Source organism: Argentina silus (assembly GCF_951799395.1).
Source record: "Argentina silus genome assembly, chromosome: 4".
Classification (NCBI taxonomy): Eukaryota; Metazoa; Chordata; class Actinopteri; order Argentiniformes; family Argentinidae; genus Argentina; species Argentina silus.
In genome coordinates, this window is record NC_139658.1 from 18,619,390 (window position 1) to 18,635,995 (window position 16,606).

Genomic DNA, 16,606 nt, shown 5'->3' on the forward strand with positions numbered 1-16,606 from the left:
TGAAGTTATTGCACTCGGTGTAAGAGCTGCTGATTATACATTGGTATATACATTGACTCACTGTACACTGTGTGTTTCATGATTTCTACAACGTTGTTAATAGTTAATAGACTAGTCTATGGGCTTACATGTCCTGATTGTGCCTCTCTCAAGGTCACCCAGTGCTCTGTAAGCAGAGGCCTGGTTGAAGCAACAGGCCTCCCTAGGGTATACTCTTCTTCTCGCTGTGTACGTAGGCCCTGCGCTGTTACAGTGTATTTATACACAAACCACAGTAGGATCTCCCACAAATGAGCCTCTACAGTAAAGAGGGCCTCGAAATAGTTTCTATGTTGAACCCAGTTGGCAAGTGAAGATGCTTGCTGTGGGCTAACCGGCGAGGAAGATTCAGATATTCCTGTCCTGTAGAACTAATGTAGGTGGGGCGATAGAGGTTGATCTGGGTTTAGGAGAGCCCTTGTTGTCTCAAAGAGCAAGTCAAAAAGAGCCACCTAAAAGAGGGGTAGCAGTGGGTTTTAGGTTCTGTAGACACCCATTCATAGACTAAATGGGGCACTAAAAGTATGGGTAGTTTTCTTTTGGCTGAGAAGATACCTTGGAAAAGTAGTAAGTAGTGTCCATGAAGGAGGGATAAGTGAGGTATTTTAAGATGGGGAGAGCCCTTAAGGAGTTACTGTACAATTATACACTGGCACCAGGCAGACAGACAGACAGACAGACAGACAGACGTGTGGGGTAAAATAGCTGCTCTGGGCTGCTGTAAATGACAGACCTGATCTGGAAGTGGCAGAGACCAGAGATGTGTAGAGTTGACGATGTGTGGGGTGAACCCCACTGCTCCCCCCTCCTACGATTACATTGCATGTACACTACCCCCCCCCCCCCCCCCACCACACACACCCACCCACCCACTTGTATACAGCAAAGCTACACTTCACCACACACAGCTACACTCTATCACACCCCATAGGTTTTTGATGATAGTCCCTACTCTTGACAGTTTGAGAAATGGGTCCCACAGAAAGATAAAAAAGTTCCACAAAGAGAACTTGGCTAACAATACTGCTGCTTTACATGTACATTTAACATTATTCAACATTGAGGGGAGTATTCTCAATCAGAAATGTGCACTGCGTGTGGAAAGTCACGTGTTCATAGTAACACCCCACACATCTATTCTAATCTCGCATTTTAATCACATGGTAATCACTGACTCACTATAATCACCACTTTCTATATGCCTTAAACTCGGCTCATTCCTCTCAGTGTAATTGTGAAGTGCAGGCTGCAATAGTAGCTTCCACAAAATCTCTTGAAACCGCCCTCTCATTCTGTTTAATGCTTGCAGTTGTACACTACATACTGTATATCCACATAATCCCATATTGTTATTACAGCAGCTTTATTGTTTTTGTTTAACAACTGATTAGAATTATGGGGAGAGGGAGGGCATTCTTGGCTCTGAACTGCATTTAGATTGCAAGCTGTTCCGAGAAAAAGGCATCCACATTTATGTAAACTTGGAATTCTTGCTGGATGTGCATGGGAGGGATGATTGTTAGAGTTTGTGTGGATTAAACTTAAAGTATATTTGCTTGACTGTGTGTGGGTGTTTATGTGGGTCTATTGACACTGTGTGTGTGTGTGTGTGTGTGTGTGTGTGTGTGTGTGTGTGTGTGTGTGTGTGTGTGTGTGTGTGTGTGTGTGTGTGTGTGTGTGTGTGTGTGTGTGCAATTCTGCAAATCTATGTGTGGGTGGCTGCGCATGAGGAGTGTAGTGGTGCATATGTCAGTGCATGCGTGGACATATGAGTATGTGTGTGTCTGTGTGTGTGTGTGTGTGTGTGTCACACATGTGACTTTGCTTCTTGAAAAAGCCTCTTTTTGTGTCTCTGTTCTTTTACTTACTGTAAGTGTTTTTTTCCTGCCTTTTTTTGTAAGCAGCTCTCTACAATCTCAGTTGAAAGGCCCCCATTGTCTGGGCTCCTCTCAAAGGCGGGTGTGGAGTGGAAGAGCTTCAGAAAGAATAGGAACTCTGGGAGACAGATAAAACGATTAAAACATTTAAAGAGCTATACAGTGAGTCGGGGAGTGTGTTACTGTTAAACAGTTTGCTTCTCAAATTCATCCAAATGTACCATCGAAGGTATGTACTTGCCATTAGAGTCAGTCTCCATAGGTGCCTGTATCAATGTATAGCCTTGGAAAAAAAATGGTATATGTTACTCTGCCCCCTCACTTCTCAGATGTTATCCTGCCTCCATGGTATTGTATTCTGTAGGCCTGGCTTACAGTTGCCTGGTGAGTGACTGGTAAGGTGGTCACACCGTCTTGTATTGTCCACTTTACAGTAGCAGCACTGCACTATCAAATAGTTTTTAATACCATGTGAAAAACGCACACAGTTGTAAATACTGTACACATAAATCGACATTAGCTTCAGCCTAGTACAATGTTCCCCTGAACAGAGCATCTGCTTTTTAGAGAGAAGTAAGTGTGAGAAAGGTCTGTAAGTACATACTATATGTTGCTCTGTGTGCATGTCAGCCTTAGATGCTCGAGTGAAGTTACTTCCCCCTCAAATTACTTTCTAAATTCTATACATTCACACTCTGTAATTATCGCTCTGAATGGCTTATAGCCTGCCCTCTCTCTCGCCCTCTCTCTCTCCCTCTCTCTCTCCCTCTCTCGCCCTCTCACTCTGTCTTTCTCTCTCTCCTCTCTCTCTCTCTCTCTCTTTCTTTCACTCTTTGTAGAGAAGAGTCCAGAAAACAGTTGGGACTTTCATGAGATGAGATCTCTCTGCTCTCAGTCCAAGCTCAGCTGAATGAGGGCTGGAGGCATGGAGAGGAGGAGGGAGGGGGTTAAGGGGTGCAACAGTGCCAGCCAAAATCACTGCAGGTCCCCCTTTCGCCTCATTCACTCCGAGAAACAAAGTGTTGTTTGAGAGGCATTAGTCAGGAGAAGAGAAACAGAGAGAGAGAGAGAGAATGGTCGGTTTATCACCAGCGTTGGAAAAATGTGAATGTGAAAGGGGCATAGAGAAGGCATTACATATTCTTGACTCAGATGGCATTCTCAAGCTCATTCACCGTCAGTGCCTAAAGGATATCATAGATGTGGTTTTACTATCGTAGTCTATCTGTGGTTTATAGCTTGATGACCTAGAACCATGGTATTCATGTTTAGTGATCAATAGAACATAGTCTCCATTCTTTGCCCTAAAAGAGATGAAAGGGAGGCTGTCTGATGTGTGCCCAGTTGCCCAGTCAGACACTGTCAGATCTTATGTGGAGTGCATCTCATTTTCTCCCCATTTTGGAGATGCTAGATGACAAACGACTCTTGTTCCCTGTATTTTTTCTGTCAAATTAGTACAAACGACAGCCTTTATTTAAATATCAGGACTTTCACGTTCTCTGTGTTCAAAACCACCATTAATGCAACACTTATGCGTGAAATCTGCTTAGCATTCCTTAACCAGCTATTTAGATAAACATTTTACAAAATGGTTGAATATAATCTAAACTCACTTTTCAGATGAATATATCAGTTTGAATAATATTTTTTTGTCTGGTACTTTTTTCGTCCTGAGCAGGTCTGTGAAAAAGTTGTGGAACATTAGATCATTAGCTTACAATCCACAAAATCCATCAATGTTTTTTAACCTCTTTTCAACAAAATGATGGTGCCAGGACACTTAATTTGGATTCATGGATGAGAGGCTTGAATAATGGCAACCTTTTATATTGGTTTTGAGCTAATTTTATGGAACATATGGGACGAGTGTTTTAATCAAAATTGTTTCGAGATGATTGCTCTCAAAAACAAATGCAAACCACATTTTTTGGTTTCCTGAGGTTCTCTGTTTGCCTGTTGTGTAGTTCTCCCATTAGATGAAACCAGTCAGATAAGTGGAGTCTTCGTGTTGACGCTCCAATTTAAAAATCCAACTCTCCACTTCCGCCTCTGCTTCCTGCCCCAAAGGGAAAGGTCACCTCCAAAACAGTCTGCTTCACTGATCTCCACTTCCTCCTCTGGGCCTGCGCTTCCTGCCAGTGAGAGAGGAGGGGGTGGTTAAATGGTGGAAAGGTGGTTAAATGTCAGAGGTCAGAGGTTGACGTTTCCCGCCTTATGGTGGATGAGGAAGCCTAACAGAACATGCGTATCTCAGATGGGATGAGTAGACGTATGACGTCCTGCTAAAGCCCCAGTGTGGTTCATGTGATTATGACATCTGTAAGGGCAACAGAGATGGTTCCATATGGCAACCATATGCTCATGTGATGAGTTACTTTGCCAGAGACCTTAAGACTTGTGTTAGATTCCCGTGCGAATGCCTTGGCTTTAGCTCCGCTGGCTAAAACGGTCTTTTATTGTGGAGATGACCCGGGTTTGAACCCAGTTGGTCACTTTGGTGCCATGAAACACCTCTGCAGAGATGAATTTTGAAGTGTGACAGAGGTGTTATTGTGATCCGTGTTTGTGTGATGATGAGTACCCTAACCTAGGCTGAGACCTGAACATTTGCATTCTTGCACTCCACAGTCTTGGTGCGCGCTGGGCAACCTGGTTTTGAACCCAATTGGTCACTTAAGCCTGTGATATGCATGAAGTTCTCCTGTTGTTCGCTTTGAGAGGGCAACCATGGTTAGCACAAGTTGCGTGGTAACCATGGCCACTGAACAACCATCCACGTGTTGATCCTATCATGTCCTGGTACTGTTCCTCGGTTTCTACCATCAGTCACTGAGCCGGGCAGGGTGTTTGGTGTTAGAGTGCATGGGGGATGGGATTTATGGCTGTATCTGTATAGAGGGTGTAGTTTTATACCCCTGGGCATGATGCCCAGTCAGGGAGAGACAGCCCTGTCTTCCATACCTCTCCTGTGCCAAGCGGTGTCTCTGAACAGCTGGGCTATAAAGTCGGGTTCTCAGCTGCCCCTGCCTTCAAGCCAGAGCGCCCTTGGAATCCCTGACCCTTCTCACACCATTCACCCCCTTGATTAAACACACCCAAATTAGCTATGTGGGGAACCTGGGCATGGCCCTGCCTGTCCCTCAGCTGTTGAGGACCCTGCCCCCTGCTGTAATGTGTTTATCCAGCAAGCATGAGGGGACATTCTGAACTAATTTCTTCCAAGGTCAGTTAATGCCATCATACTGTCATAAGTCATCCACTTATGTTTGTTTTACATCGTCACATTCGTTCATTTATTTTACTGTTTCAATACTAGTCATCATTTGATACAGCTGTAGTCATTATAGCGTTAACGTTTCACTGCCAAACGTAGCAATAAAGTTTTGACTTTTTATGTTATTCTATGGAGTAGATATTTCTCAACTTCCTTTGGCAAGACAAAACATGGAGCCACGTCACTTCCTCCCTATCTAGTGAGAATGGTTGACAATATTAGCATTCTAGACTGCAACCAGTGAGATCCCCCCCCACCCCTCATACCCCACTCACCCACCCTACCACTTTCTTCATGTTCTCCATCTCTAAGTGGTTTGCCTATTTCTCCAAGCGGGGTCAGTAGAGGTCATGGTCTGGGCCTCAGAGCCTTTGTGCCTCCCCATAATGGTTTCATTCTCCCAGAGAGGCACGGACTCCAGGCCTCTCAGACACTGGCTGCTATTGTGACTCACAGAGGAACAATGCGGGGACAGACACACGGACGTGGGAGTCCCTGTGTGTGTGTGTGTGTGTGTGTGTGTGTGTGTGTGTGTGTGTGTGTGTGTGTGTGTGTGTGTGTGTGTGTGTGGGAGAGGCGGTTACTGGTTGCAGTCTAGAATGCTAATATTGTCAACCATTCTCACCAGATAAGAAGGAAATGATGTGGCTCCATGTTTGTCTTGCCAAAGGATAAGTTGAGAAATATTTGCTCCATAGAATAACAGTGGGATGTTGCTGAAATAGCCACTAAGTACCCAAGAAATCGCTTTTTCATCCTCTGAAGTTATCAAGTAGTCTCTTGCTCAAATGTTTTCTTATTCCTGCTTTTGTTACAGCTGAGAACAGGGTTATTCGTGTTTGAATGGGCTGTTGACTGTATACTGATATAATGTATATACATTATGACGCATACTGTACAGAATTTATTGTATGTAAATATCACATTTCAATTCACTTTATTTGACTGGTTTCCCCTAGCTCCCAGACATACAATAATATTAAAGACCAGTGGTACTCTCGAGCCCTCAGCCAGCCAGATCATTTGTCTTGAGTTCTGTCTCTTCTCTCTTTTGAAAACAAGTGAGACAGAACAGATATGACTATCAAGGCAGAGACAGAGAGGCAGACACTGAAGGACTGGCTGAACGCAGTGAGAGAGCTCTACCATCTCTGGAAAAAGAGAGTGAACAAGTTAGCTACTTTCCAACGGGCCCTCATTCTTTCCATGTCAAGTCATGGGCAGGTCATAATGTATAGCCTTGTGTCTGTGTCTCAGAGAAAGAGGGGGAGAGAAAAAAAGAGGAGAATGGGGGGGAGTTTGAAGGAGAGAGACAATTTTGGAGAATGAAGGAAGGAGGGAGGGAGATAGAGGCAGATGAAGAGGAAAAAAAGGGGGGGGGACTAAGGGAGCAGATGAGGAGAGCAGGCAGAGGCTGACTGTTTTCCTCCTGAGCTGAAAACGTGAGTTAGCTGTAATCGGATCGGAACTGTGGTGAGATCATAAAGGAGGCCTGCCAGCAGCCCCAGAGAGAGCGGCCTACCCTGAGCCCCAAGTCCCCACACCTCCCCTCCCTCCCGTCACCCCTCTCTCTCCCGTGCAACAGGCTGACAGGAGGGGGGGGGGCCTGCCCGCTTAACCCCTCACGTGTCCCAATCATCTGTAGCAACACTTCTGATACAGTCAGTTATTGTATCTTTGCGCCAATGTTTTTACTGCAGAGTTTTAATGTTTTACAACTAGGTAACATTTAGAGAGACTTGAATGACCTCTACTTTGGCACCATTAAACTTGAGTAAGTGTTGTTATCATTGCATCAGTTCTGCATATGCTTTAGAAAAGCGGTCAAATGAATGCTGAGTTAAATGGCCAACTTAGGAGTGAACATCTGCCACTAAGTGAAATGTAACATAGTCTTCATCTAGTAGAGCAGACAGATACAGCATTGTTGTCTTCAGTGTGGTGGTTTTGAATGAAACTGAAGGCATGAATTGACTTTGCTTTTTGTACAGAATGGGAAGTCTCTCTATGGCTTAGTTGGCCATGTTTACTGTATGTGCCCAAATCTGACTGTGGCCATGGAAACCCAGTGTCGGCTATGTGTATTATACAACAGTACTGTGTGTTATGGGAGGAAAGCATATGGAGTCTCTGGCAGTCAGTCACATATGCAGAGTCACCAGGGAGAAGTCACAGTTGGCCGACAGATTTCACACTTCCCTTGAAGCCTCGGGGAACACCATGGGGAACGGGGGTGAGGGGTTGGCAGTCTGAGGCAGAGTTGGTGGGGTAGGGGGGAGGAGGTTGAGAATGGTCCACCATGTTTGCAACTCACTTCATCTCACCACTATGTGTCTTCAATGTTGTGCATATGGCCATCTCGAAGCGACTGTTTGTGAGATTGTGAAGTTGTGTCAAGATGCTCAGTTCTCTTTGCCAGCACCTTGTTCTCTGACTACAAACACACTACACAGTTTTAGTTTTTAAAGCTTTTGTGATGCTTTGTGTTGTGACTTATCCAGATCCTTCTCTTTCCTATCGCAGGCACCAAAGCTGCTCTGATGGACTCTATATAACACCATCAGTTCTTCTGCTTCCCCATCCCAAACTTCAGCCCCCTCCACCACCCCCTCCTCCTTCACCTCCATCTCATCTCCCTGGTGGTCTGACGTGGGCCCAAGATGGCGGACCCCTCTGGGCTGGGCCCTGACGGGGCTGGGGCGGACATGGCTGAGGTCGACGTCTGTAGCCTGGAGATTGAGAGGACGTATGAGATCATCCCTGCCGTCATCTGCTCCATGTGCTGCCTGTTTGGCATCATCTACTGCTTCTTCGGTAAGGCCACTAGGTCATGGGGACCCTCAAAGATGTTAACGTCAATAAACTCACTAAAGCTTCATAACAACACCTGTCAGAGGATAGAATGTGTATATCCAAACACATCATGCGTCAGTGCTGTGTGCTTTGGTACAGCCTTTGATATGGCACAACTAATAGTCAGTTGTTAATCATTTATAACTGTTATGGCATCCTTCCTCAGTGTTGAAAGTGTTATGTAAGCCTAACTCATGTGAGAAATTAAAGACATCTGGCCAGTTATGTGATGACTGCATCTATCACCCTATTGTGTGTGCACAACATGGTAATCACAGTTAGCCATCCCTCACACCCAGATGAAAATCATTACCCAGCGAGATTACTTCACGCTTTAAGGATTTTGGGCCGAACAGCCACCACAGAGCATATTCTCTCACCAGATTCATTGAATTACCCCAGTTAGCTGATTACCCCTCAACACTATCTCTGTCTTTATTTTTGATTTATCCATGGCTTGCATCGCTTGGAATCTCTACATTCATACATTCCTCATGTGATAGCATACAGCCTCAGGAGATATGTTGTATAACCTTGGTGATAGAATTGGACCTCAAATGTAACCCTTTCCTCTCTCACCCTCTCCCTCTCCTCATTCCTTATTTATCTTCTCCCCCCTCTCCTCTCCTTCTCTCCAGGCTACCGCTGTTTCAAGGCGGTCATGTTCCTATCGGGCCTCATGTTCGGCTCGGTCATCATCTTCCTGCTGTGCCACAAAGAGCGCGTGCTGGACACCCAGCTGAGTGTGGAGGCCAGCGCAGGCATCGGCCTGGGCATCGGCCTGCTGTGCGGCCTGGTCACTATGCTGGTGCGCAGCGTGGGACTCTTCATGACAGGCCTGCTGTTGGGCCTCTTGCTCGCCCTCGCCGCTCTCCTGGTGGCCCACCAGTTCTACACCCCGACCACGGTGTGGGTGCCCCTGGGAGCACTGCTGGGCGCGGGCATGTTGTTTGCTGTACTCACCCTGCAGTGGCAGAAGCCCTTCACCGTGCTCTCTACGTCCGTGTTCGGGGCGGCCATCATGACGGTGTGTGCCGACTACTTTGTGGAGATGCTGGCACTGGGCATGCACGTGTATGAGTGCCTGCGTCTGGCGCCTGCGTTGCCTCTCTGCTGGTACAGCTGGGTCATCATGGGCATCTGGCCGGCTCTCAGCATGATGGGAGTACTGGTGCAGTGGAAGTTGACTGCCGAGGGGTTCTCACACACTGAGGGTAAGTAGGGGGGGTGTACTGTACTGTGGTAGGGGTTTGTTTGTGATGTACATGTTCACTGTATGTGGAATGGGTTCTCTGTTATCTGTGCAACGGTGTTACGTTTTTAGGAAGAACTCCCAACTGTCATGGAAACAAATTGTTTTGCTGGCTTGCACTGGTCTGTGTGATTCACCTTATTTCCTCATGCTGTCTAGAGAATGACTAAGAATATGACTCAGAATTCTTCATAACTTTTTCTTTCTCTCTCTTAGTCATCATCAGCAGGAGGCAGAAGAGGGTCCAGCTGATGCGGATCAGACAGAAAGAAGCCAAGAAGCGTCAGCAGGCTGGGGGGCAGGAGGGCACTTACCGCCGCAAGCCCACCCCTGTCAAACGCTATGCTGGAGATCTACTGGCACCAGTGAGTCTCAGACACACAGCACAGACTAGACTCCTACCTAAAGAGTTCAATCTGATGACCATCAGTGTAATAGTGCAATGTTTTGTCAATGTCATTGTGAAGCTTCTCTTTCTACTCTCAACTCCATTGTGTCGAACCCATTTCTACGTTACCCTGCTGATCATGTTCCCTCTCTCCTCTCTCTTCTCTGTTCTGCCTCTCAGAGCTACCTGCAAAGTCTGAGGGACAGGCAGATGGGCACAGGCACCTCCCTCAGCAGTCTGGGCACTGCCAACCACACCATGATCGACTTTGACTATGAGACCGGCTCCACTGTGCCGCTCACGGCCACCACACCTGTCATCAGGGTCTGAGGGACCGAAGGACAAGCAGGGACAATTACTTGGTTTTTTTTTCTCCATCCCTACAGCCTTTCCCAATGTACTGTAGTATAGTATTGGCTCCTCCGGGGCCTCTGATCTCTGTTGTAAGACCATCCACTATTTAGACAATGTGAGAGTCAACTGAATCTTGAATCTCCTTCCACTGTGCTGGAATAGGCCTTTGAATGCCTTCCATCTGAAGATCAACGCAGTGTAGTACACCACCAGTATACCTCTCGACCTGTCATTGCTGGGTGAAGACTGGAGTTCAATGGGATGGTTTCTCTGTCTGTTCCCTGAACGGTATGGGTGGGAGGGGGGGGGGGGGGGGGTTAGGGGGGCCCCTGTTTAATGTGTGCTGTAACCACTCTGTCAATAGACTGGGCTTGTGGGACCTCTCCCTGTGTTGTGTCTGCTCTGGGCACTGGCAGCTCAATGTGAAAAGTCTGAAGGTCACTTCTGCCAGAGAGAGAGAAAGAGAGAGGCATGATCTGAATTGCCTGTGGATTTTGAGAGAACACAAAGTAAAAAGAAGCAGAATTGGGCAAAGTACTCTGACTCTGAGGCCATTGACTCTCTCTCTCTGTCTGATGCCAATATGGTTGAATACTTATGAGAGAAACAAAAATACATTTTTGCACAGAAATTGAAATGGCTATGAATAAGTCGAGATACCTCCTAGAAGGACATGAACTTTTGCAACTGAAGTAATCTGTGCTTTTATGACTTGAATGAACCAGTGGCATGTACATTATGCTAGCAGCTATGGACATCTGCATCACAGAACAGCAGAAGTCCTAACTGTTGTTGAGAAGGCACTGTGACGGAAGAAAGGAGCGGACACATCAGCCATTGAAGCATACTCTATGTTTGCTGTGTATGTGTGCACGTACATACAGTGTGTGTATGTGAGTGTGTTTGTAATGTGTGTATGTTGATGCTATATGTTTACTGGACCCTTTTTGGTTATTGGTGAATATAACTGCCTTTTGTACAGTGTTTTGTGTAGAATATTTCAAGTCTTAGGATGCTATGAGAAACTGAAGTACACACCTCAGAGATACTCAGCAGCCATTATGTGCCTCAATACAATGAGGATAACATGGGCATCTGTAACAAATGAAATGCTTTCATAGGAACTACAGTGCCTTTTGGGGATATTATCGAAAAAGCAATACTACAATACTATGTTTTATGAAACCACACTTGGTCATTACAAAAGTCAGTTGTTTTGGTGCAATTTATTGGACTGTTTTACCTATGTAGTACCTGTATTCAATTATTTATATGATAAATAACATGGCTCTATGGAACCGTTATGCCTAGGTAAAATTCACTTGAGCGTACATTTGCCGTAATCTTATAGGTTATACAGTAGCCTAAAGGAAATATCTTTTATTTTTATTTTACTTTTAGACTGTTAGATTTTACAGGGACAATACTCTCACAACTATTCTGAATCTGTACAGAACATTTGATGGGAAATTGAAAAGATAAACCATTAAATTAGTTTTAAAAACAAAAGCTGTCTTGAGTTGTCTGAAGCAAAGAAATTGTTCTATTTTTTTTTCCGATTGGTCATCTACACTTAGCAACAGCTGCCAAACTGTGCCTTGTGATAGGAATCATGGAGGGTGTAATTTCTGCCTGCCACCTGATTGGTCTAAGTAGTGGTGTTGTTGTGGCAGCTCCAGAGTTTAGTAGCCTATAAGCATCATGCATGAAAGCAAATGCTTTTCCTCACATCTGACATCAAGTATTGTTTTAATCGTTAGGTCTCTGTTGTTCATTCGCCATTTTGATGATGTCAGGGTAGGTTCAGGTCATAAAGGAAACGAGGCGTGTAAAAAATGTTTTATTGTTAACTGTCATGACTGATTTGTTAGATTACTTTTTGAGCAAATAAATCATGAAAAAGTCATTGCACAAATGTAAAAAAAAATCAATGCCAAGAGGTACACAATGTCATGTGATTTCCTTCAGCTTATGAGTTATTATACAAACGTTAGCAATTTACAGTACATCGTTATAAACAGGTTGTAAAGCTTTATAAAAAATATTGTCAGATGTAGGTTCTGAATGGAAATCAGTGATATCATTACAATGCATGATTCTCTTATGAGTGGTGAGAATATTCACAAAGACATACAAACACAGAACGTGACTGGCTACACAACCACTTTATCAGACCTGTCCACAGTAATCTGCAAGAGAAATGTGAAGTGATGTATAGACGCCATTGAATCCAGTATAAATACGGAGAAAAGGGGACATATTAACTGAACAACCCCATCCACATATAGTGTGTTGTGAGGTCACCTATCTGAGATCATAACAAACAACCTCTCCACACTGTTGCAAATGATGCCTAGTGGAGCACAATACTCAAATTAATGTCTCACTCGTGACACACTTCAAATAGTCTGCAAACAATGAAGAATACATTTTGCATACCATTTGCATTTCACGGACCATTCCATTTCCAAGAAAATCCCATTGCTATTGGTTACCAGCACCCTCACAGTGAGAACAGTGTTATCACAGTGTGGTTATGGTTGTTGTGTGGTTCCCTGAATGTCAATTGAGCTCACATCACACCAGCACCCTATTGAGCCTTATGGTGTCTGCTGCCGCCTAGTGTCTGACCCTTAGCAGTGCATCCAGCGTTCCTTCTTGCTGAGTGGGTAGCCTCTCTCCACGGACAGTAGCTTGTTCACACGCCAGTACTTGTCTCCCTTGAAGAAGTAGATCTTGCCGTTGGTCCAGGTGAAGGCTGCATCGGGGCTGGGGGGCAGCCCAGTGAACAGTTTGGAGAGGGGTTTGGGGTACACACTGAGGTTATTGTACAACAGCTCATCCCACTGCCAGTACCCAGAGCCCTGAAGAAACATGACAGACACAAATAGATGTCATTATTTCAAAAGGAGGTCATAGATTAATCCATGACATTCAAGTGGGTAGAAAGCTGTGAATGGCTCATTTTATCGTTATTTGTCAAATATTGTCAATATTTGTAATATTTGTATTTGTAATATTATCACATATTGTCACATAGCACAAACTATAAAACTTAGTTGTGATGTATGTATTGTTTTTGTTAAAGAGGTGCTGATTTGGTTGTGTTGAATTCACCTTGAAAAAGACCAGCTTCCTGTTCTTCTCCAGGTACAAGGCTGCGTCGATGTTAGGGGGGATGCGTTTCACCTGTTTGGGGTATTCGTTGTCCAGACTAAACCTGGTGAACCTCCACACTTTATCATCTGTGATCAGATACAATCTCATTGAGAAGGGCTGAGGTGGGCAGTTACAGTGAACATCAACATATTCATAAATTCTGGGCCAAAAGGCTGTCCATGACTAAAAAATATCATAAAGCTCAAACAATTCCAGCCTATTTTGGAGACTATGGAACATTTCACTATACAGTACCTAATGTGCCCATAAAGTCAAAGTAATGTACCTTTAAAAAAGTAGGTCTTGTTAGTTCTTTGAGAGTAAACAGCTGCGTTTAGGTTCCCCGGCAGTCCCCTCCACAGCAAATCAATCTTAATTGGTGCATTGTGACCCATGTCAGACACGGTCCACACATAATCACCACTGAAGGCAAAGGTCTTCCTCCATGGACCTTATTGGAAAGTGGAGCAAGAAATAGAACTTTTCATATCTATTCATAGCCGGTCCTTCAATGCAGTAAGCCAAAATGTTAACTGAATTAGTCAGAGTAAGAAATATCAATACACTCTTGCATATTAGTGAGATAAAACTAAAAGCGACCAAATTAGCTTAATCAATATCGCTGCTCTAGACTTGCCATCAGCATGTGTGCAGACAACTTACCCAACATAATGGCATCTAGTTTGGCAGTGCAGGGGTCTGGGATGTTTCCCCCTGTATCAGGGAGGCTTGTTGTGGGGAGTGGCGTGGAGTATGGAACTGGAAAACTGGGGTCACGTTTACCTAAGACAGAGATAATCACATAAGAGGCTTTCTTTAATGTTTTCAAATCATTGTAACAGACCTCTCTGATAGGAAGACTTGCCCCTAGACTCCAATCTAGAGTCCAGAGGCAAAGCCGCCTGTCACGACCAGGCTCCACTCACCGTACAAAGCCTGGATGCCTTTCACATCGTCAGAGTGCAGGCGGAAGTTTGCACGGTAGCCGGAGTAGACAGGGCCCATTAAAGCGCTGCTGTACTGGGAGTGGCCTAACCCGAGGGCGTGGCCTATCTCATGGGCTGCAACAATGCGCAGGTTAGTGCCATAGTACCTCCCCTCGGTCCAGTACTCATCCTCATCAAAATGGACAATGCCCGACTCTGGCCGCTCAGCGTGGGCCAGCACTTTACCTAAAGGAGATAATGACACACATGTTGTATATGTTGGACATTTTGTATTCCAATTCAATGATGAACCGTAGGTAGCCTTCTTTATATTGTGTGAGGGAACACAACCACAATGTGTGGGAATCAACATAGGCTGGGCAGCCATTGTGTTGCATCATCACACATCAGTGTAATCACACAGAACTGTTTACGTTTCCCGGGAACACTCACCACGTCCGTCGAATGGCTCAGCACAGGTGGCATCTTTCTTGTGGAACGAGATCTTGATGTCGGCTCGTCCGACCTCGACCTCCCTGAAGCTCAGGGGAGCCACCTCACTCCAGTACTTAAAGGCAGACCGGATGGCCCTCTTTGTCTCTGACTTTCCCATGTCTGGAGTGTAGTTGTAGATGCGGTAGGTCAGGCTCCTCTTGCGCCAGTAGCCTATCAGAGAACATCCACGCATTTTACAATTAACACACGCGTCCAAAACACTGTGAGCACTATTCACCCGCATTCAAAAAGTGCGTAAAAAAGGCGTCTCCCCCCCGCTGACACTCACTTAGCACTCTGTATTTAAAAGATCTCTTGTTGAAGGGGTCCTCCAGACCACAGCGAGGCTGCCTCATCACCTCGAGGGTGGCGTCGTCTACCTCTCCAGTGATGGGCAGATCCATCACCCTCTGGAACACCCTGGAGTAGAGGAGGGGTTTAGGGACTAAGCTAGAACTGCCGATACGGCACATTTGTATGGGGTAACATTTCCTGCAAATGGGCATGTTGATGCTTAATGCATTGTATTTATCAAAGTGAATTGCAAAGGGCTTATAATTAAACAGTGCCCTTCATAAGTATTAGAAAGGAAGTGTTTTGTCTTCTTTTAGCTCTGTCCTCCAACAGTTTAGATTTGAAATCATACATTCTCAGCTTTAATTCAGTCATTTCTTTTTTCAGATTGGTATCACCATTTAGAAATTACAACCCTTGTTATACATAGCCCCTCTATTTCAGGGAACCAGTAGTATTGGACAATTGGCTTGACAGGTGTTTCTGGTATGTCAGGTGCGTTCTGTCACATCATTTGTGCAGGCATAAGAGAGCTGTCAATGCCTAGTTTTGATTCTCGCCTTTACGTTTTCCTTTGGAGTCTGCTATTGGGCTGGTAGGCCAAGGAAGACTTCTACAATGGATGACCGAAGAATGCTCACCACAATTAAGAAAAACACCAAAACAACTGTCCCACTGATCAGGAACACTCTCCAGGAGGTAGGTGTGAATGTATCAGAGACTACCATCTGCAGAATATGTTATGAACTGAACTACAGAGGCTTCACTGCAATGTGCAAACCACTAGTTACAGTTTGCTAAATAGTGCCTAAATCCAATTTGGACATTATATAATACTTTTGGAGCCCTATAATAAGGGGAATATGTTTAAAAACATGTGTGCTTTCTAAATGGTGAAAACAATCTGAAAGAAAAAAAACCATTGAATTAATGCTGAGAATCTCTACTTTGACCCCATAGTAATTGTTTGATTTAAACTGTTCAAACTGTTGGAGTATAGAACTAAAAGAAAACAAAATGCTTCCTCTTTCCAATACTTATGGAGGGCACTGTAGTATGAAGAGTAGTGTTTAGATCTGTACACATAAAGATGTATTATTTAGAATTTAGATGTTCAGATTTACTCTTGCTCATGTGTGTTGGGAATTGCATTCCTACATAATTACAGAGGTGATGTTTTTGCCAAGGGTTCATTTTACCTAAGGGCTTCTGGTAGGTCCTCTGCCAGGTAGCCCTGTTCCTGCGGGTCCAGAGGAGTGTTCAGGTAGCCGTACTTCCTCAGGTATGCCTGGTAAGATAATGACAACACAGTGGAGATAAAATAGTTTAGAAGTTTCAATGTGATCATATTCATATTGAAGAGACAGGGGTGACAATGCCTACAGTAGATGAGGTGGGAAAGGCGTTTAGGGGTCTGCCTCCATTTTCATTTCATGTAGGTTGTGTATTCGTTCTGCATGCGTCATATTTTGAAGTGTGAACATACCCTATAGGTGGACAGCCTAGTAAATATCTAGAAGCTGTAACCGTGCTATATATTCTGCTGTGCTGAACAGAACAGTGAAAGTCACAGTAAGAAACAGAGCATATACTTACAATTGCTTCAGTGGACTCCATCTCCCTATCCATCACTGCGGTCATCGAGCATAGCTGAAGTGCGGCGAGCGCCGTCACCTGCAACAGGTAACCCAT

At 44.7% G+C, this 16,606-nt stretch overlaps 2 protein-coding genes across 2 annotated transcripts; one reads left to right on the forward strand and one right to left on the reverse strand.

The window, feature by feature from the left end:
• Nucleotides 1-7,853: 7,853 nt before the first annotated feature.
• LOC310803204 (transmembrane protein 198-like) lies at nt 7,854-10,246 on the forward strand (the record flags this gene model as incomplete). Its single annotated transcript, XM_083667896.1, has 4 exons — nt 7,854-8,007; nt 8,685-9,260; nt 9,515-9,663; nt 9,867-10,246. The coding sequence occupies 4 exons, from the start codon at nt 7,854-7,856 to the stop codon at nt 10,014-10,016; spliced, it is 1,029 nt and encodes a 342-aa protein (XP_083524022.1). The 3' UTR covers nt 10,017-10,246.
• A 1,637-nt stretch (nt 10,247-11,883) lies between these two features.
• Nucleotides 11,884-16,606, reverse strand: mmp19 (matrix metallopeptidase 19; the record flags this gene model as incomplete). Its single annotated transcript, XM_083668039.1, has 9 exons — nt 11,884-12,904; nt 13,158-13,285; nt 13,486-13,650; nt 13,863-13,982; nt 14,126-14,371; nt 14,579-14,791; nt 14,910-15,040; nt 16,114-16,202; nt 16,511-16,606. 9 exons carry the CDS (start codon nt 16,604-16,606, stop codon nt 12,674-12,676), a joined length of 1,419 nt encoding a protein of 472 aa, XP_083524165.1. The 3' UTR covers nt 11,884-12,673.